This window comes from Dicentrarchus labrax, unplaced genomic scaffold, assembly GCF_905237075.1.
Source record: "Dicentrarchus labrax unplaced genomic scaffold, dlabrax2021, whole genome shotgun sequence".
NCBI classification, from domain to species: domain Eukaryota; kingdom Metazoa; phylum Chordata; class Actinopteri; family Moronidae; genus Dicentrarchus; species Dicentrarchus labrax.
In genome coordinates, this window is record NW_026136719.1 from 18,878,591 (window position 1) to 18,900,857 (window position 22,267).

Consider the following 22,267-nt stretch of genomic DNA (forward strand, 5'->3'; position numbering starts at 1 on the left):
TTTTTCTGTGTGTGCTTGTTTTGCAAATTAAAAGCTATTCATGCACTGTAAGAACACAGTGGCTCTTTGAGCAGACTGTATTTGGCTGTCTTTCTGCTGAACAGCACTGCTCTGTACTGCAAGAACTGAAGTGTTTCCCTAACAACCTCTGCTCACATATATCACTGCTCATATATATATATATATATATCAGAATGCTCTAATGGCATATTTTGCAAGGTAGATAGTGCAGTAAATAGAAAACATTCAAATTGTACCAAACATTTTATTCATTTGCAAATAAAAGTCCAAACAATTCTAGGTTTACATGGTGTTTTAATGATTGTATTGAAGGCAAGGATATTACAGTTGTGGTGAAAGCCAAACATAACTAAAACATGATAGTAAAGAGAATTAAAAAATCTTCACACATTTTGATTACATGTCCAGTATACATAACATAAATGTCAACATGGCAGGACCGTCATTTACAAATACAGCACTTTATTTCAGGCTGGACTGTCTACATATTGAATGCTAGTTGAATGCTGTTTTACTGTTTGCTACATCATTTCATTCACCTTTTATATCTCCTACACTCTTTTCTCTCTTTGTGCAATAAATATGTTTTAGTTAATCCATACAAAACACTTGTTCTTATGGTTAAGTCAATCCAAATATACATCACTCAGTTTGCATTTCTATAGCGTATTACCAATGCCCTGAAGAACCCATATTCTAAAACATTTATTGCACACAGCTGTGCAAAACAGATGTTAATTCATCCATCACTTGAGACTCAATATGCTGGCTCAAGCTTACTTTACTACATTTTTGAGCTGCGGTAACTCCTTTAGCAACAGCACAGGCAACTTTAAAGATGGTCTCCACAGTACATTAGATTATCACACATCCATGACCAAATATAGTCTTTAGCTTAGACTTTTGTTTGGCCTTTGACTCTAAGTGTGTTTCCACTTTCAACCCTCTCTTTCTAGAACTCATACTGGGAAACAAACATGGTGACTTTAGTGATGTACCTCCCTAGCTGGACTCGTCTCTCCAGCTCGCTCATCTCCACTTCTGCCTCCAGTGTGGCAGGGCCCTGCACTGGGCTCACCAGCATCAGCTGACCTGTCACACGATCTGAACGCTGGACTGTGAAGTGGCGCCGAGCTTGCCTTCCCCCCAGCAGAGAGAAGCGAAGTGTGTCACCCATTGGACGCAATGCTGAGACCCTGAACATGACGCGTGGAGCTGACAGGTTGGACACGACAGCCAGGTAATGGTAGGAAAAAGAGTTTGGGGTCTGGGAACAAGCCTTGTTGTCCACAGGACAGGGGTTACGTTCACAACGCCTGGAAAAGGAAGTGAAAACTGAGGAAGATGTAGCTGAAAGAGTTAATCCAAGTGGGAGAAATAGTTCAATCTATGGAAACAAACTACACATTTCAAATGAAAAATCACTTGTACAGTGTAAAACAAGAGAGGATAATGCTCACATTGGCGACGTCTTGACATATGTAGCGTTAGGGATTTTGGGGCAGTCCACACGGACACACTGGAAACCACCGTAGGTATTAATGCACATCTGGTCCTTTGTGCAGTTGTTTTGTCTAGTAGCACACTCATCAATGTCTGTGAAGAAACATCAACAGACATTATTCAAACTTAAAAGTAAAGGGATATAATTTGTGTGTCATTCATATGTGTTGTTTCTTAAATGTATGAGCTCCCAGAAGAATATAATTTAATGTTAAGAACTGGTGTTTGGTGTACTGATGGTCTGAGCAGAAGTTGTTAAGGTTATACTGTGGAGTGGATGTGTTTGTAGTTTTTTTAAGCAACATTTGGTATTACAGAAATCTTGCAGAATACTTGAATACTGAAATTAAAATGCAAAGTGAAAGAAAAACACCTTTGCAGCTTCGTCCATCACGGGTCACATTATATCCGACGGGGCAGGAACAGCGGTAGCCACCAGGGGTGTTTACACAAGCATGTAAACACAGTCTCCCAGCCTGGCCATTATGAAACAGCTCACATTCATCTATATCTGAAATGACCAACACACACAGTTAACATCCTACATAGAAACATGAAGGTGTGTATCTGTTTTAGTTACAGGGCAAACATTAGTCATACCAGTGCAAGTGTTGCTGTCCCTGCCAGAGATGGTGTATCCTGGCTCACAGGTGCAGTGAGTGGTCCCCTGCACTATAGTGCAACGGGATGGACGAACAAAAGGCCCAGTGGTGGCAGCTGGCAAGGTGGAAGCAGCAGCGGTGGCTGGGGAGGTGGCGGCAGAGGTGTTTGTAATGGTGACAAAGACTAAATGTGGAAGACAGGAAGGAGGAAAAGTAAGCAGTTGTAGAGTGTGTTTTCATTCCCAGATGTAATATTTTCAATCTCTGTACGGCCTCAGCATCGTTCATTCATTGATTAATAGACAATCTGTGACAGACATTGTTGATGTGAGACAGAGCTAGTCACAACTACCAGTGTAAAATGGAATTAAAGAGGAGAGTAACTGGGTTTTTATCAGCAAAAAGATCTCATATATTCCTGTTTTAGGGCCAAAACGTTCAACAGAAAGTCCAATGAAATATTGTGAGCTTTAATCCAATTATCAGATACTGTTAAAGCGTTATACCGTGAAAAAGCCTCCAAAGTTATGAATCTTTTTTCAGTGTTCAAGACAATAATATTGGACTCTGGAAGTCAAAATCACCATGTGTAAATGTTGGCACTCAGCTGCAATTTATTTACACAGAAAACGTGTTATGTATTTCTTAATAAAGAATCTCTACTTAAACTAGACTAATAAATTAGCTGCAACGATATAAGCTCTTTGCTGATGTGTTTCCATTAGTTTATTTTTTGATTATAAAATGTCCTGCTCCTTACATAACATTTTCCAATCTTTTACTAAACTAATTTAAGAGATCCATATCGAAACGTTTTTTAAAAAATTACGTGTTTATGTATAAAACTTTCAGTTCCTGTATTATTATCGGACATTATTAGAACTTGCTCAGTGTTAAAGTATTGGCTGGGCTATAGTATCTGCAATGGCCCACACAGGAAGGCAAGGTGACCTTAAGTAACAAACTATCTTAAGTTGGAAATATTAAATACACAGAGAAAAACAAAACACACTGAGCTCCACCATTTGCATCAGGCAGTAGCTGTCACTCAACCAGCATCATCTTGGACTTCAGCCTGGATTTCAATAAAACCCACTTTGTGGTATGTAGCACTGGCTTGTATTGGCAAGCCAAACCACTGGCCAATGTAATCTCCTTTAGCAGACTGTGAGGATTTGAATACTGGCCTCTACAAAAGCAGTAGTAGCTGCAGTAAAGTATTGTCTTAAATACTTATTTGTTTAGTCCTAATATCAAGGTACCAAAACATTTGGTGGAACTTAACACCCAAACCCTATGTATCTGAATGTGAACAACAGTAAGATAAACTATGTGTGTGGTGGTCTGAGTATGTAGAGTAGTATACCTACATGTTGGCACAGGGCTCTGACAGGTGGCTCCAGACCAGCCTTTGGCACAGATACAAGAGAACTGGTTCACTTCATCCACACATGTCCCACCATTCAGGCATGGAGAGGACGCACACTCATTGATGTCTGAGGGAAGAGACAGAAAGGAAGGTTATAACTCCATTGCTGCATTTGAACCTTTTAGAGATATGACTTGTGCAACCAAATATCATTGATGGTTAAAGATAAAAGAACGTGACATCATGGCATATGTATGTCCAAGAGGGAATAAGGACAAAATGGAGCAGATGAGTTAATGTTGGGTGCAGCCAAAATGTAGGGGAAGCCCTGTCTTGATCAAACAGCCTTTGGGCTGTTATCTTAAAGTCAGCGAGCTGTCAGAGGACATAGAGATTAGAATATCACATGTCACAGCATTCAATAAGCTCTCTGGACAACGACCAAAATATATAAAGAGGGAAATATGATCACGGGTCACATATGAAATGTAAAACGTCTGTGACATGCATAATGCACAAAAAGAGGAATGGCAATAGAGAGCAGAAGAGGGGAAGGTTACAAAGAGGACGATGACAGGGTTGTAAAAGTGATCAGTGGGTTAGATAACAACATCAGTGGTCGGTCAGGGTGAAGAACAGGAGAGACACTGGTGGGAAGAGGATGAGGAGGAGGCAGTTGAGAAAGGGACCACCACAGTGAGGCCAGGTAGCAGAAGATCAGAGATCTCTCACCTCGACAGGTAGTCTGCTGGCCACTCCAGGTCAGGCTTTCCTGACAAACCCTGCTCTCTGATCCCACAAGTTCATAACCAGGGTCACACAGGAAGTGAACCTCATGGCCCACGCTGTGTGACTTTCCAAGTTTCCTCCCATTGATTGGTACATCCAGTTTTGGGCAGGTGCCTGTTGGAAAAGATGAGGGTGATGAAAAAAACAAAAGACATTTCAGTGTCATTTGAATATATAGGGTTTTGCTCACTGTTGATGGCTCTTGTGGTCTGCTTCCCCACGTTGCTCTGCAACAGGTTTATTTTCTTCTTCAGGTTTCGAAGGCTCTGCAAGTACGAGGCTTCATGGGCTGACAGAAGCTTCTGGACCTGCTTCAGAGAGCCTTGTATTTCTTGTCTACTAGGACAGTCCTAGAACAAAACATAGAGGACGTATTAGAGTGTATCAAATGTAGAATTTTTATTCTTTGCTACAATATTGCAAATAAAACTGTAGCCACATAAACAAGAGAAAATTATGATTTTTAGAAGAATCCTTCTCAGCATTTAGGAGTGTCTTGCACATTGTGTATATAATGCTACAATTTGGATCTTGAACGCTACAGATTTTCTGTTTTCTTCAAAAGGAAGACTGTTTTGCTGAACTTATGAATACAGAAAAGAACTTCAAATCTGACTCAGCTAAAAATAAATATTTGTCACCCATTCATTCCAACATTTCCATTCAATCACAAGACTCAAAACAATGCTAAAGATTGTTTTACAAACAAAAGAGTTTTTGAATAGTGTCTGAGGCAGAAAATTGTTCTTACCTACAAAAAGTTTTCCACACATTCAGCATTATGTTGCACTCCTACAATTATGTCTATGATTGAAATTTCAGTTCAGTTACGAGATTAGCTCACCTTAATTATACAAGCTTGTTTTTCTGTTTGCATACTTTTGAAAAACATTGTGATCACCTCAAATGCCAATCAGTTGTGCAAGTAAATGGTTTCATTAAAACAGAAGTCAGCTCTACTGCATATAAACAAATGAAAGTCTGCTGAAGGCGTTCACTTGAAGCCCTGTGCAGCACAGAGGCTGGGCTGTTATATGAGCGAGTAAATGCAGTAGGATCAGAGTATGTTTGGCCACTGTTAGTATGAGAGGAGGAACTTCATCCTCTGAAAGCTAGATACTGTAACTCAGTCATAAACACTCACTGAAAGTAACCAGTTACTTTTCTTTTGATGTGGTTTTTTTAGGTGTGACCCCCATGTGGAGGTTTAAAAGCTTCATTACATACAGTTATGTAACCGTCACTTTAGGAGAGGGTATGAAATTAGCAAAAGCTCTTTAGCTTGCATTGTGGGTAATCACTTGCTCTTTGTGATGTGGTGGATTTAAGGTTCGGGGTCAGTCAGTCGGGTATTACGCCCTCAGTGTAAACATCACCTGTGTTACGACCTTTTCTATTGGCTGGAGGGTAAAGGGAGTTGCACTGTTTTTTATCCATTCACCGTCATTCTACACCTTCTGTCCTCTCATGCATGTTTTCAGACAACCAATTAGTGTTTTCGTCCAGCCAGAGTTATGTAAGAAGAGTCAATATTTGTTGAAAACACCTTTCTGATTTGGACAGAACTTGGGTTTGGAAAGACTTCAGTCGGTCGGGGGGGTTGGCTGGTGTTTATAGTGCAGTTGTCAAAGACTTCTTTCTGCCCATGCTAAGCAACATTTCACATGGCTTCATGTTAACTGGGTGACAGTGTGTAGGAGGTAAGCATCACCAGAGCTCCAGACTACAGTACAGAACTATTAAATATAACCGTATTTGTCAAATTATTTCATGTGTTAACAACTTTAAAATCCAGCTTTAAATAACATACACACAAAACATAAACCGTCCCCTTTGTATAGGACATTTATAAACACATAAACATGCTGAACATAGCTCAGTAACACAAGCACAGACACCAGACACACAAATGCATGCAAAGGCCTAAAGAGAGTTATTCACAGCCTGATGCAGCTTTCTGGAAATGCCTAGCAGTATTGCAGTGAAGCACAGTGTAGATGTATTGAGTTTGTTCATTCACGGAAGTCTCTGGGGTCTTGTTCCTGAAGCTTGTGTGGAAAGTGAAGGGGACTCAAGGTTTTCTCTATAAAAATGTTATATGTGACGCAAAGCAAGGACATTCACAGTAGGACCTGTTGTGTACTTACAGTAAGACAAAAGAGGTTACTCAGATTTGAGCAGGTTTGTCTTTCAAACCATGCATGGTAGTAAGTAAGTGTCTTTGTAAGCAGGCTTTCAACTTATTTCACTGAAATAAGCTGAGGCACCCAAGTGCAGCTGTAATTCACTGATTAGCTCATTAGCCTTTGCTCTCACTCACCTGTCCAGAAGTAGGATGGAGCAAGCAGAAACACCACAAGGTGGTGACAATCACAGTTGACGCAAGCATGTTTCCACTGATCCCGATACAGTCGACGGTCAGTCCTCAAATGTGTAAAAAGTTGCAGGCAGTGAGAAGTTTGAGTGTGTGTGCTGGGACTCCAGGTGTGAGAATGAGCACAGTTGGCAGTGGAAAAGCTTCTGCAGCAAACCGCTGAGGAATGTTGGGTTTACTCTTCAGGAGCCAATGAGGGAAAGAGACTTTAAGGGAAATGTGACCACATTATTATCCCTTTACTTAACTTTACTTTACTTAAGTGTGCACTACCTCTCTATATCTTGTTTATGCAGATGTGAAAAACGTGATGATAATTATTCCGAAGGACATATATATATATATATATATATATGCATTTCAATTCATTATTTCATCGAAATATAACAGACAACATGGGCTAGTAGAACTCAGTACGATCTGTCATCTCAACTTGAAATCACAATGCTGCATTTGCAACCAGAGACGGATAGTGTTCATTGCCAATGATAGAGAGAAGCTACAGAGAAGCTGTGCCATAGCTGTGCCTTCCACAGGAATATATTCACATTTGCATTACTGTATATTAGTTGGACTGAAACAAACAACACAGATTTTCCCCAGGTTACAAACCTGACTATATGACTATGGGCTAGGGGCATTAGAACAGCCATGACAGTGGGTTCAGGGAATGCAACAAGATGGATGAAGATGACATATAGAACATTTATATTCCCTTTATATATATTATTAGTGCAGGCTGGTAATGGTAGTGATTTACAGCTGCTCATTCCCTGATTTTGAGCACATCGTTACCTTGTTTAGATAAGTGCTATACAAATAGAGTTTTTCTTTTTCTTTTTCTTTTTCTTATTCTCTTTTCTAAACACATCACACCACTAAATCAAAACATCCACCCAGCCCCAAAAATAGTAAAGATGTGAGTTTGCAGCTGAACTACCGACTGTAGAGACAACATTTACTGTGTAGATGGACTTTGGTCCTCACTGTGTGCTGCTGACACCGCTGCAGTTCAAAGAGTAATGAGGAGGCTCAAGCTCTTGAGTACTGCTTTGAGCTCAAGGATGGAGATTACAGTGGTTCTTTTGGTTGTTGGATTCACCTGAGAATATCATCTTAGTGGGTGGCTTTGTCTGACTGAGCCCAGAACAGACTGTGTTCGCAGCTGTCGTTTATCTCAGCAGGGTCAGACAGTCCTTTACTGATGCAGCAAAATCAAAGAGATAAGAAATAACTGGGCAGCCTGGGGACTGAATCTTCAGTGCAAAACACATTCAGCCCACAGGGGAGAGAAATGAGTGGGAGTCTATTGTGTTGCACTGCAGTCATCTCCAGACTCTGAATCACCCCCACAATGTGCAACTCATGATTCATGCTTCCCACACTGGGTCCATAAAAAAACATTGTCACCATGTCTAAACAGACACCCAGACAGCTCCATCCTGTACCTTTCCACACTCAGACCTGCTATCTGCTCATTCTGTACCGCTTAAAGTTCTGCCACCTTATGTTCTGCTATACTCTGATATCAGAAAAATATCACAAACACATTTTGCCTAAAAATACAAAAATAACCTCCTGCACCTCAGCCTGCACTTAAAACTCCATCTGTAGTGATTCATCTAAATGACAGAATCAGTCTCTCAAAACAAACTTCCCCTCGTTTCACAATGATGAACGCTCATCCTCTACCGAGAGTAAAGCTCTCTGTTTGTCATCAGGAAATGATGATAGAGATGATTAAGCAATATGTTTTTGTTTTGTCCACAGTGGCTGACTGGCACTAGTAGCACACCTGCTGTCAGAGGTGGATGTGGTTTTTATAAAGCACTCAACAGTCAAAACACAACCAACTGCAACATTAAAAAGTTAAGTTAATGAATGAGTGATAATAATCCAACAACATAATGTGTCTACAAATCAACTCTCTAAATGGGGGGCATATGTACTTTTACTAATGCAATTTATTGAATGCAAGATTTTAAGTTATGATGTAGCAGCACTGTAGTATAGTTACTTTTACATTAGTAAGGGGGTTCAATACTTCCATCACCGTCTGCTGTGACGTCTGCATTATTGAGTGAAGTAAAAAATCAGAAACATTTAAATCTATTTCAAAGTTAAATAATGCAATATCGTTGTTTAAAGTTGTTTTAGTTCTGTAGTTGAACAAAACAGCCACTGTACACTATTTCAAATATTTTACCTTTTTGCCCAGAAAGATTTTAACCTGGATCTTCCCTTTTTTAGAGGTAAATCTTTGTTATCCTCCATGCAGTGGTGGAAAGTACATTTACTCAAGTACTGTGCTTAAGTACACATTAAAGGTTCTTGTACATTACTCGAGTATTTCCATTTTATGTAACTTTATACTTCTACTACATCTCAGAGGCAAGTATTGTACTTTTTACTCCACTACATTTGTCTGACAGCTTTATTAAAATCCCACTACTTCTTAAACAGCCTCTTGGATTAGAAAGAAAATACATGGTCACAAAGCTGCAAAGAACTGCTTTTCTGAGCTCATGAAAACTTTAGGCTACTTTAAAATCAAGAAACTTTGCTGATAATACCTACTATTACAAAAACATTATTTTGAAAGCAGGACTTTTACTTATAGTGGACAATTGAATAAAGGATCTGAGTACTTCTTCCCCTAGTGGCTCCATGTGGATGATGACGACCTATTGTTGTTTGCATGTTTTCACCCATCTGCAATTTCAAAAAAGGAGGGGGGGATTCGAGGAATTGCCTAATGATTTGATGAAATAATAAAAGGATAAAGACACTCTTCAATAATTCTACAATCCTTGTATGTATAGCGAGCTCTCTTTGAATAGAGACATGTGCTCCGCGCTGCAACCCGGGGCTGAAAGCTGTTGAAGTGGAAAGAGGGAGGAGAAGAGCAGGGAGGCAGGATAACTGTGAGCAAGTGGCCGCTGTTGTTGGAGACACTTCAGGAGTTCACAATGGGCTCTGTCACAGCTTCACGGGTTTTGGATCTGTTTGCCGTTTTGTCTCTACTGCCTCTGTTGATCTACGCGAACCGGATTATCACAGACACACCGGACCGGGACAAGTCCACCTCCACCGGTAAACTCACTTTTTAAGTTACGCACGAGTCAGGTGTCCACGAGGGACAGCAGTCTAGACGAGGCATCGCAGTGCAGGATGAACTTCATCAACATGCACACTGCTGAATAGAATTTAGACACTTTTTCTTGGTGTATGTTAGAGTTAAAGCAAGTAGGCCGAAGTCTAAGAGAATACAGTTTTATAAGTGGAAGTTTTTAAACTACTGTGTGTGTGCAGTCAGGTGGCAATCATTCAGACTGCAGACTCAAGTGGGCTTTCTTAGCTTTCCAAATCCATCTGGCAAAGCACCAACTGCACAACTTTTCTATTACTGCCTGCTGTGTTGCACAAGTTTGGCAGCAGCTTGACAAATTACCATTCTGATGATAATTTGCCAAACACAAAATTATTAACCCATCACCAGGGAGCTGAAAAAAAGGTAACTTTAAGGAGTAAAGTATGTGAATTTGATGCCAACAGATCAAAGTCTAGTCTAAACTATTATTATTCCACAATCTGCCCTCACGTTAATGATTTAAGGATTTGCAGGCCCAATTTATTTGGCTTCAAGACTGCAAAGTAAGGCGACTTAACTTCAACCCCAATTATTCCTATAACAGTATATAAACCTAACACATTATAATGTAGTTATATAGGCAGATATAAGGGCATTTGAAATGGTTATTAATTTTCAGTATCTTCAACATTTATAACCTCTCCTAGTATGGCATGTTTTATGATTACAACTATGTTATATTGTCATTTATTATCTATTATACCAGCATGTTTATGAAGTAATAAATTAACTAACATTTTATTAGTTCATCTATTTCCTAAAGCATTCTGAATTTGTATAATGATATGTGTGCAGAGGATGAGGGCCTTTTAAATCCATGTTTAGGGGATGCTTGTTCACTCTGTATGTGATAAAAACTGTAAAGAAATTGAACTAACCTACCCTTGAGTTGAAATGTGAGTGAAACTGTTACAGACTTTATCATCTCATTCTCCAACCTTACACACACACTCGATCACTCAAACTCAAACATCCCGCCAACACATTTGCATTCGGTTGCCATAGCTACAGCAGTAAGTCTTATACTAAATGAGTGTTTCTGTTTTCTTCCAGGGCTCGGGGTGAGGGAGCACTCACAGATTGTTGCCCAGCACAATAGGCTGCGCAGCCGGGTCCAACCCATGGCAGCTAACATGCAAAAAATGGTTTGTGGCATCTATTGTTTGTTTCTTCTGTGTGTGTTTGAATGGTATGAATGCTGTCGCCTAAATGCGAGTTCACGGCAGCTTATTGACAGTTTGCGCTCCTCTTTTAAAAAATGGATGCTGTCCACACCAACATTTAGTCTCTCTCTGTGCTGCACATGTCTTGTAAAGAGTTTCTGTTCTGTACTGCAGACTCTCTATCCCTCCACTAGTGGAAGATTTTTGGCCATATGTTGCAAACGTAGCCAATATGAGTTTAAACAAGCTTGCAGCTGCCACTGCAGAAAACCCAAAGAAAAACGGTAATGATGATGATGATGATGATGATGATGGTGATGGTGTCAGTAATGATCAGACATGTGTTGATCTGGATGTGAGCCAACAGTTCGGAGAGGCTTGCAGTGCCAACAATGAGAACGACAGTCCATAAACTTGTTTTAGAGGTTTTTTTTTTTGTCTTTTTGTCTTCTAACTACTTCTGGTACAGTAGCAGCATAATCAAATGCAAAGCACAGTATCACACATAAAGCATTTAATCAACTAAATGTCTACAGTTCTCCCTCAACAACATCTGTGACCAGTAAGGACCTTTGATCCTCACATTTACAGTTAAAATATTCCTTTTTAAAAAGTGAAATCACTAAACAAAATCCCTGTTTTTAGCTGAGCTGTCTTCGTCTCTAGTGCTGACACTCTCAACAGTGTGAAATAGTAGTTTTGGTGCATTTGTTCTGCTCTGCTGCAGGCTGAGTGATAGAGTGGACAGTTAGAAATAAGCCAAAATCATTTAGTTGTGCGTAGACTTGTGGGGTTAACACAAAGAAATGACACCAATGATTTTAAATTAAATTAATTTTTATCAGAATAATAAAAAACTAAGCAACAATTTTTTATTTGTTTGTCTCTTAATACTAATGTTTAACACATACAGTTAAAATACTGCACACAAAATGCATCATGAATTTGACAGAGTGAACAGTTTTAGGGTCGTGGTGAGGTGTTGCTGAATGTGCAGCTATTCTTAATATTAATTTTGGACTCCGTTTTTTTTAATCCCACTCTCTGCAAAATACTCCAGCTAAATCCTCTCCCTATCTCATTCCATCTATTGCTTTACCGTACAGTGCTTATCTGCACAACTGTCTTACCCGCATGTGATTATGGCCAAGAGGTAACGATGGATTATAAAAGTCACAATACACTAGATATCCTCTGGGCCTAATGTGAGATTTGTGCCAGGGCAAACTGTCACTTTGTCATAGATTACATCCTCAAAGCCACCCGTACAGACTGAGCCTTTTTCTTCGACTGCTCTTCAGCCTCTGAGAACTGTTCTCAACTGATAAGGCGGTAATGAGAAAAAGAGGATGTGGATAATCATTCTGCATTCACAACTCCAGTATTACAGGTAATTTCCCAGTGAAAACCCTCAGAGGAAGCTTTGCAGAGCTGAAGAGGCATATTAAAGAGCTTTACTGATAAACGTTAAAAGGCTCAAGGCTTCAACTGTGTTTGTGAATATCTGAATAAGGTTTTTTTTTTTCACACAGGAACAAACCAGTAAGCATTGTGGTGAGATTGTGTTGAAGTGATTATAATATAGACCTTTAAGCTTTCCTTTCAGGGTGAGATAAAATACCAATATTTTAGGAATGAATGAAGCTCCTCCCTTTCTTACCCAATGCCCTGCCTGCGGGTTTTCTTTGAGCTCAAAGAGACTAAGAAGTATTATGAGGTCATAGCGTCGCTCTCAGAGACTGAAGTTCACGTATTTACTTTTGATATGTAAATCATGACCTCTGTGAGTTTGCATTTTATGAATCTCTCTCAGAACTTCCTGATCTCCAGCACTTGAGTTTAACACAGTTAGGGTAAAAAAAAAAGCACACAGACAAATACGTAGCTCTATTAATTTAGCTAATATAGTACTCAACTATATTGCTGAAGGTACCACAAAGAAGGCAAAAAGAATATAAACACGTCTTTTTTTAGAGACACATTCAAATCGCACAGCTGATGCAACGTGACGTGCTTTAAAAATGAAATGTCTTAGATGAGATATTGCCCGGTGACCTTTTTCCCCTCTGGTGGCATCAAAGTGTGAGCAGATGATTTTGGCTGGCTGACATCAGAGAGCAGAGTGAACAGTGAACTCAGCCTTTCTACACCACACAACAGTGCCATACCTCTGTCTGCCTTCCAGACTCTGTGTAACCATACAGAAAAAGTTTGTGCAGACATTTGATTAGCTTGAATCTCTATCTTTATGACACTGTACAGACTGTGGAATATGACAGAAAACTTGAAGCGTTGTCGAGACCTAAAGGAGAGTCTTAATTTATCTAGAGAGGGTACAACTTTCTAATAAGGCATCGTTTTTAAAATTGGCTTTATAAGTAACTGAAGTTTTATGATGCAGCCATGGTATTTACTGACCGTCAACATCTAGCTAAGTGATTGTGGAGAGTGATTGTGGAAAGTTTGTGTGGAAACCAATTGTTTATTCTAACCAGCTACTGCAAATCTTGCAAAATGCACCACTAAGTGAAGTGTTTATACCAGTGAAGCACACAATGGGTGTCAGCCTGCATTCGTTGGCCCTGCCATGGGCTGGCAGCTTGCCTAAGGTTTCTCCCTGCCTGTTGCCCGCTGTACGACTGGTTCTGATCCCTGTAAAGGATTAAGCGGGTAAAGAAAATCACTTATGCACTATTAGGAATGACCTTCATGCAAAAGAGTTTTTCTTTCATCCAGTTTTAATCAGTATCTGCAAAGTACAATATGACCTTTATTTCATGTTTAAGGTGCAGCCCCAAGTCCGACCACAGTAACATATTTTGATAATTAAATTAGTTGGTGATGACAATTTACTGTTTTCATGTTTCCTGTTGGGTTTTTTTTTGGACCCCAATACTGAACACTATAGGTTAATAGTTGAAAACCTTTGATTTAATCAAACAAATGTGCTTTTAAACAGTTTCATCCAAAGACTGAAACACACATACAATAATTTTAACTTCAGTCAGTGTGCTGGTAAACAGTAGATCTCCCAGAGTAGGTGCCTGTGTGTAAGATATTACTATTATTGTAGAATTTTGTTTTAGATATGTGATGACTTAAATGACATTGTTGTATTTATAGGAGTGGAATGAGAAGTTGGCCTTACTGGCAAATGAGAGGGCAGCATCGTGTCACACAGACGTACCCCCTCAACACTCCTCGTCTTTCAGTCACATCGGCTGGAACACGCATCTTTCTGCTGATGGTATCACCTCATTTTCTGACATCATTGACTCTTGGTTTGAGGAAGGAAAAGATTTTCTCTACTTGAGTGGCCAATGTAGAGAGAACGTCACCTGTCAACACTATACACAGGTATTAAGAAGCAGATACAAACTGTTCTTATGTGTATGTGGAGTCTTACTTGCAGACACCTGATAGATATTCATATTCATGTTTTTCCTTTAAATAAGCTGCTGTTTGTCTATACTGTCTCCTGTTGTGTAGTTGGTGTGGGCCACTTCGAGTCACGTGGGCTGTGCCAGCCGGCTGTGTCTGAGAGACAGAGACCACTGGGAGTTCTTTGTCTGTGCATATTTCCCTGGGTAATAAATACACACTTTGTCACCAGAAGAAAGGGAAAATGTTAAAATCACCTGAGAACAGCATAGAAACTGAAAATTAATTCACACTTAATTCAATTCAAATTCAAAATTCAATTAATACTCAGTCTTAAAGGTCAAGTGTGTAACATTTAGGAGGATCTATTGGCAGAAACAGAATATAATATTCATAGGTATGTTTTCATTAGTGTATAATCATCTGAATGTAGGAATTGTTGTGTTTTTGTCGCCTTAAACTGAGCCTTTTTCAGGGTTTTGCAGCCATCATAGTTCACACTTCACAACCTGTTCTCATTCCCAAATACAGATCATACACATTAATGATACAGACAGAGTGATGTTTAGTAGTTGCAATCTGCAACCTAGATGCCAGTAAATGCTACACAGTGGTCCGTTAAACAAAATGCAAACAGTTATATCTACAATCCAGCTCACAAATCATTAACAGCTATACTTAAATGAAAGGTTTTCACGTCCCTGCATATAAAGAAAAAGAGTTCATTATTAGAGGTAAGACTTTATTGACTGTATTATGAACCATGTTTACTTTATTTCACCACTCTCAGTATCAATAGTGCTTTCCAGGGAATCCTCTGTACATATATCAACAACACTACAAACATTAATAGGGTTTTAGCCTCCCTGCCACTACTGTACATCCTGCCTGATTGTGTGTCTCTTAGTATATGTTCCACAGTGTATATTTGTGTGGCTGCAGGGGTAACTGGGAGGTGAAGGGTCAGCTGGTGATTCCCTATAAGACAGGGCTATACTGCTCCCTCTGCACCTCTTCCATGTCTGGCTGCTTTAGACTGTGGGACCATGTCGGTGGATTATGTGGTAAGACAATATATGTACTGTTTATAGCTACAGTGTGGAAGCAGATTTTGCTGTGATCGGACATTCACAACATCTTTCTGAAGGAGCACTTAGTCAGTATTAATGCACTACTAAAATAAATTGGTTTCACAAGGATAAAACATAAAACCTTGAAACAGACATGCATGTCATACTTATAGTATTTTAAAAGGATACAAATTTAATTTCCAATTCCCTAATACTAGTACTTTGTAGTAGTCTTAGTATTTTAGAGTCCCACATTATCCTGCTTATATAATTCGACGTGGTTCACAGTTCTGCTGTGGTGATGTTGACAGCTGATTTGTGTAAAAATGATCAGATGTTAGTTTTGCAACATGCATGTTTGTGTGTGTGTTTCTGTTATCAGAGATTCCAAGGAATCCATGCCGTATGAGCTGTGGTCATCACGGTCATCTTAACAGCTCATCTTGCAAGTGCATGTGTGACCCCGGCTTCACAGGACGCCTCTGCCAGGGTACAGCAGAGTCATCAACACATACACATAGATATTGGTATCAGGCCTCATTGTATCTTAGCACCTTGATATTCAAAGTAGAGAGGCACATTTCACTGTTCTAAGTGTCTGTTTTTCAGTACGATGCAGTGTGCAGTGTGTTCACGGTCGTTTCAAAGAAGAAGAATGCTCTTGCTTGTGTGATGTTGGCTACAGTGGTGCTGAGTGTGCAGGTAAGTGCACTGTGCTTTAGTATATGCTTCTTTGTGTTTTCATACACCTCAGCAATTTGTACTCTGAGACACAGATTGGCTTAAAATTTAAAAGCACACACTGGCTCATACACATACTGAGGAAATTTTTCTGGTTGTTGCTCCATTCTGCATTTATGATAAGAGATGCTGAGTCTGGCTCTGATGAAAATGTGGTAATAACATGGTAAAAGCACCAGCATTTTGACATTAGCCGTTATGAGATTTACAGTGTATATTAAGTAAAAGTGCCATAGTTATGCACCTTTAATTAACCAGTGTGAATCACGACAATGTATTTAATATATTATGGCTAAATATGTAACAAAATAATTTCCTGTATGTTGATTTGGGTTTCTTTTATTAATTTCCTTGAAAATAATTCTAATAATTCCACATTTCCAACTGTAAAAGCTTAACAGATTACAATATATTTAAGTCTGTTCTGAGCCATGATGGATGGTCAAAGTCAATATTGTTCATTTTCTGCATATTTTTGCCCCAACAGAGAAAGTGCAGTTTCCCTTCCGCAGCTGTGATGTGATGATAGATGGTGATTGCTTCATGGTGTCTTCACAAGCTGACACATACTATGGAGCCAAGAGTCACTGTCAGGTGAGAGACAGGTGTGTGTTGCCCTACATTGAGATAGTAAGACAAGCTACATCATTTAAATCTTCTTATAAGGACTTTCATTCTGTTTTCAGTGTGGCCTTTTTCTTTTGTTTAAACCACCAGAAACGAGGGGGTATTCTAGCTCACATCCACAATCAAAAAGTTCAGGACATCCTAGCCTTTTATCTCAGTCAGCTGGAGACGAGCAACGAGGTCACCAACACTGACTTTGAGACACGAAACTTCTGGATTGGTAGTTTTTCATCCAAATAAATGTTAAAATATCATAATGTTTTCTAACACCTGGAAGCAGCACCAGATTAGGTGCCAGACTCTGCTGTCGTTTCGGCCAGATGTACTGCCAGGTGGAGGTTGTGGAGGTGCTGCACGGATAAAACATGTTTTTGCTCCACAGGTTTGACATATAAGCCTCTGAAAGACTCATTTCGCTGGGACACAGGAGAGATCCCTCGATTCAGCAGCTTTGCCTTTGGGCAACCTGACAACCAAGGGTAAGAGACACATTTACTAACAGACATTAGCTACTGCAGAGTACATCATAAACAGAGACGGCCCAGTGCATGGGGCTAAACAAACAAACAAACAAAAAAAAGGATCATCTGAAAGGTAGAAAATTACTTTTTTGGTGGGGGCTTCAGGCTATTTTTATCTGCAGATGTTTCTGCCTGTGAATCTACAATATGTATGACTTCACTTTTATAGCAAAAGATTACTATAGCTTAACTTGTTTTTATCTCTGAAATAAAATCTGGCTTTTAAATAGCACTTAAAATGACACAACATTACACATTTACATAATATGGACTAACCAGAAAAAAGATAATGCAACCTTTACCCTGACCACTAGATGTCTCTCTCTTTCTGTGTCTCCCTCACTCCATTGCTCTGTTCTATCTATCTATCTATCTATCTATCTATCTATCTATCTATCTATCTATCTATCTATCTAAACTACTATTATATCCGTTAGTAATAACTAGTTTTATTATAAACTATAAAACTAGTTGTTCTATCAGTAATATCTGGTTTTGTTTTAACCATGCTGACATGTATAAATTAAATAGTATTGTCAGATTTCTATATCTGAGACCTAATGTACTTGGTCATATTTGTTACATCTGTGTGTGTTTGCCTTGTCAGTTACTATAGTCCTCTAGTTTCTCTGCTTCATGCCGCTTTATCAAAACTTCAAACAATAGAAAACTGTTCTTTGTTTGCCTTCGTCTTAACTGTTAACTGTTAACCTTTTTTAATCGGCATCTCAAAAAATACTTTCTCCTTCTCTTTCTCTGTCTAGCTTTGGAAACTGTGTAGAGATGCAGGCATTAAGTGCTTTTAACTGGAACGACCAGCGCTGTAAAACACAGAACCGATACATTTGTCTACATGGTAAGGCTCCTTCCGGGTAAGGGTGGTTGAAAGGGTTGATGGGGCCAATGTTTTGTACAAATGACCACCCAATGTGATCTGGTGGACCTTTCTGCTAAGAGGCGGCAGTGCTAACCACTGAGTCACTATGTTGCCCTACAAATGCAATGTGAGGAATAAATGGAATTTAGATTTAGTTTAGACTTGCCATTGCTGACCAAATAGATGATCACTGATAGTGCCGCCTATCTCTAATCCACAGTCTCTTGCCTCTGAAAACTATACACATTTGGCTGCATGGGTGGCTGCATTTCTTTAACTGCAGCAGTGGGTCCACAGATGACTTGCAAGGGAGACTGGCTTGTCCTCTCATATTTCTCCCAAGACGTGGCATGCTACTGTCTGTCAATGCAAGAAAGCACCAAAGACCTCCATTTCCTTGTATGATACTGATACTGTGAGCAAACAACTCTTGTCTTGTCTTGTTTCACCTCCAGCATGGCTACCTGACTGATGAATGCAAGTCTAATAGTAAATCAACATTCACCAACTCCTTTTTTAAATTGATATTTTTGAGCATTTTAATGCATTCATTAGAGATGACAGTGGAGAGATTACCAGGAATGTTGTGGTATGTGCTTAACCCTGAAGCTAAGTAGGCGTCCTGAGATAAATATGTGGATGTTTACTCGAAATGGTTGTTCAAGGTTTTATTTTTTTATGGGAGCAATAAGACTCAGACAGAAAGTAATTGAGAGAGCCAGAAAACTAAAACAGTGAACTAAAAGTGTCTAAAATCGGCAATCTGTAGACCCAGGCGGTCAGTTTAGCACTACATGCAAGCCTTTCACATTACATTTTGTATTTGTTTGGGTTGTAGAATGGCTGTTTTCTTTTTTCTTTTTTTCTTTAAAATTGACTGCTCTTTGGAATTATAATTGTCACTCCCACTACCTGCTGTGCTCTACTGTGTCCGGACAATTAGTATTACCTCTTTCCCAGCCTCTGTCACTGATAATCACTGCAGGGTGTAGTGTAAAATGTTAATCCAGTGTGAATGATGTGAACACAACACTGAAATCTCTGTGTGATCCTGCCTACACATTTAAACATGGCACTCAGTCTAAATCAATGGCACTTTGAACGATCAATATACGTCAGCTCCACAAAGGCCTGCAGTGTTTAGACACACACATACCACTTACATTGATTGTAAGGAATGAGATGGTGGCAGATGTTTAGTTTGCCCACTTGATTGTGTCTTTGCAAGTGGTTGGTGCTAGTATTGATCAGTCATAGCTGAAAGAGTGATCCACTCTGAATGTGGTCAACGTTGCTAGGACGATGTTCTTACGGCCTGCTTTTTGAAGACCTTAATGTCTTGGTAGTTCGGGTTAAACAGGAATAGTAGATCAGGATCAAGAGAGGGCTTGAGGCAGCAGTAGTTAAGCCACAGTAGTATAGAGGACGATAACATAGCTAAACATATGTGAATATTATTCGTCATTTTACCACCCTTCATCTCAAAGTAAAAGCAAAATTTCACTGAAGCAAGAGTGAAATGCATCAATTTAGCTGATTAAAAGCATACAGCTCCCTCTATCCCATCAGAGTAATTTCCAGTCTTCTTTGCTGTGTTTTAATTGGTAATAAAATGATAAGTGGATATCACACAGCCTGAGGCAGACACTAAGCTATGTTACTCCGGAGTAATGTCTGTGAATATGTGTGTGTGTGTGTGTGTGTGTGTGTGTGTGTGTGTGTATGTGTGTGTGTGTGTGTTTTATGCATGAAAAGTCTACACTTTTTGTCTCTTATGTCATATTTTGCATTATTAAGTTCACAGTCACGTTTGAGTAAAACTGAAGGATTACTGGGGATTTATGACATAAACCAATTTTTTCTGCACGCTTAACTGTTTTTCCTTTTTTACAATGTGCTCAACATTTCAAATTCTGTACATATTTGCATTTATTTCTCTCTCTGTGTGTGTGTGTGTGTGTGTGTGTGTGTGTGTGTGTGTGTGTGTGTGTTTTCACAGCTGCAGAGCACATTGCCCGGTGGGAGGATGGCAGGTGACCTGGATTTCTCAAAGGGGTGAAACTAGGTGTGCAGTACGTGTCACATGGTGGTTGAGACATTGGTCACTTGTTGGTATATGTTATATCAATCATTGTACACACCAGTGCAGTTTAGAGGTACTGCGTCTACCGTACATGTTTGAATGTTTACTGTAAATGTTTTATCATTAAATGGATTTATGTTACTTAGAAAATGCATCGTTTAATTCTTTGCATACTGTATATCCTCCTGTATACAACCTCGAAATGGATTTGGTCTGCCATCATTAAACAATGCTTCAGTTCTCTGCATGAGAAATAAGGAGAAAGAAAAGAAGACTTTTTATATGATGGTAGGTTGCCTTATACCCACCTCATTTGTCAGAGACCAGAGGGGAAGGACAAATAACACAACATTAAAGCAAAGACTTGTATAAGTAAAAGCAACAGTGCTCCATGGTGTACTGATATGCGCAAACATACAGTATATGTGCTCTATTTTTAGTAACAGTCAGTCTCTTTTTTTTTTTGTTCATCAGACGTTTTTTGGAGCACACAATTCTAATGCACAGGTATGCATCCTGGAAAGAATATTACTTTTTATGGTCTTTAGCTATGCAGGGCTCTAGGGATTGTGGTCTGTTGGTCAGTCAGTCCACCACTTTAGTCCAGACTAAAATAAATAATACAAAAATTAATGGATTGCCATAAAAGTTTTTCTACTTTCTACTGACTTTTCCTCAAGCACCATCATGAGTTTCAAATTTGAGGTACGTTGGGTGCCAGCTCTACCAGGTGAGCTATCTGGGAGCCCACCTGCTGAGTATTTTTTAAATGCACCTGACCTTTTCCAAACAGTTTCCAACAACAACTTCCCAGATGGTTCTGTGTAACACACTATCTGGCACAGTCAGATTACTGCTGTGGCTAAGTACAGCTCACAGAGGCGCTAGCACAGCTGTGGACTCCTAACCTTGTTATTTGACACTCTTAACCTGAGTAACTGAAAATGTAGAATGAGCTTCAGTCCCTCAAATAATGGTCTGACCCCAGAAAATATTCCTTTGATTTCATGCAAGAGATAAATCATGGAAAGGAAGGGAATGCATTTTTATAGATAAAGAATGGATAAGAGCACATACAACAGGAGAAAGGATTTTTTTTTGTCACCTGTGCTTCCTGTCAGTTTGCATAATAATACACAAGATAGGCACCAATAAAATAGCCATTCAATGAGCAAAAACAGTTTACAAAGTGATTTCTTTTCATTTAGTGACCTGATTTCTCTCTGATGATGTTTAGTAATTTGAAGAAATTGACAACAAAGGGATTTAAAAGTTTGATTTGAGAAAAAACACATAAGCAGCTGTGCAAATAATTACAGAACATCATGTGAGCCGGGTGGATCTTGTATTCACTAGAGAAATAATCTTGGGCAGTAAAGGAAAACTGTCACTGAGTATACAAAAAATAGATAAAATTGCTTCTTCTTTTGTTCAAACGGCATATGCAGTGTATCTAAATCCTGGTCTAGATAATCATAAAAAACTCTGGAAGGAATTTTCTGTTTGCTGAAAGATTGATTCAGGACCTTGGACAGCGATGTTTCTTTTACAGTAATGTAGTCCAAAGGAACAAGGAGAGAACATGTAATAACAGAAAACAATGCAATATTAATCAATTAATAACAATTAAGTAATAAATAATTAAAGAAATATTGAAAATAATAAAACAAGGAGAATTACTGTTAGAAATAACATGTAAATTGCTGAAATTGTTTACCTTATACAACTTGTTTACCTTAATATTTAGTAAATGGCTTTGCAGCAATTGTTTCTTGATGTGCTTCACTCAGACTGAGCAGTAAACTGTATTATATTTAATTTGATCTTAGCAATTACAGCAAGGATCTGCAAATACTGCTTTCAAAGTATGTACATTCAAAACTAAGGAATAAAGATAAGGATCACATATGTTGTACATTAAAATATTTTTTTGAAAGAATTTGATTTTTTTAGTATTTAAAGCAAAATGTATTTAAAGTCTTAAAAATGCATCAT

At 39.0% G+C, this 22,267-nt stretch overlaps 2 protein-coding genes across 2 annotated transcripts; one reads left to right on the plus strand and one right to left on the minus strand.

Annotated features, from left to right (window-relative positions):
- Positions 1–295: 295 nt before the first annotated feature.
- Positions 296–6,772, minus strand: LOC127352255 (fibulin-7-like). The gene is made up of 8 exons (XM_051380510.1): positions 6,605–6,772; positions 4,475–4,634; positions 4,228–4,398; positions 3,497–3,622; positions 2,125–2,310; positions 1,898–2,035; positions 1,482–1,617; positions 296–1,337 (listed from the first exon to the last, which is right to left on the minus strand). The coding sequence occupies exons 1-8, from the start codon at positions 6,671–6,673 to the stop codon at positions 974–976; spliced, it is 1,350 nt and encodes a 449-aa protein (XP_051236470.1). The 5' UTR covers positions 6,674–6,772; the 3' UTR covers positions 296–973.
- Positions 6,773–9,478: 2,706 nt separating this feature from the next.
- LOC127352256 (C-type lectin domain family 18 member A-like) lies at positions 9,479–20,422 on the plus strand. Its single transcript, XM_051380512.1, has 12 exons — positions 9,479–9,751; positions 10,863–10,954; positions 14,096–14,329; positions 14,462–14,559; positions 15,296–15,417; positions 15,806–15,913; positions 16,033–16,125; positions 16,652–16,758; positions 16,882–17,011; positions 17,174–17,270; positions 18,077–18,168; positions 20,189–20,422. Exons 1-12 carry the CDS (start codon positions 9,628–9,630, stop codon positions 20,224–20,226), a joined length of 1,335 nt encoding a protein of 444 aa, XP_051236472.1. The 5' UTR covers positions 9,479–9,627; the 3' UTR covers positions 20,227–20,422.
- Positions 20,423–22,267: the final 1,845 nt, after the last annotated feature.

Coding starts and splice junctions, on each gene's coding strand:
- LOC127352256 (XM_051380512.1), top strand. CDS start 9,628: ATGGGCTCTGTCACAGCTTCACGGGTTTTGGATCTGTTTGCCGTTTTG. Junction 14,560..15,295: donor GTCTGTGCATATTTCCCTGG/GTAATAAATACA, acceptor GTGTGGCTGCAG/GGGTAACTGGGAGGTGAAGG. Junction 17,012..17,173: donor GACACGAAACTTCTGGATTG/GTAGTTTTTCAT, acceptor TTTGCTCCACAG/GTTTGACATATAAGCCTCTG.
- LOC127352255 (XM_051380510.1), bottom strand. CDS start 6,673: ATGCTTGCGTCAACTGTGATTGTCACCACCTTGTGGTGTTTCTGCTTG. Junction 4,399..4,474: donor GACCACAAGAGCCATCAACA/GTGAGCAAAACC, acceptor CTTTTCCAACAG/GCACCTGCCCAAAACTGGAT. Junction 3,623..4,227: donor CCAGCAGACTACCTGTCGAG/GTGAGAGATCTC, acceptor CTCTTCCCTCAG/ACATCAATGAGTGTGCGTCC.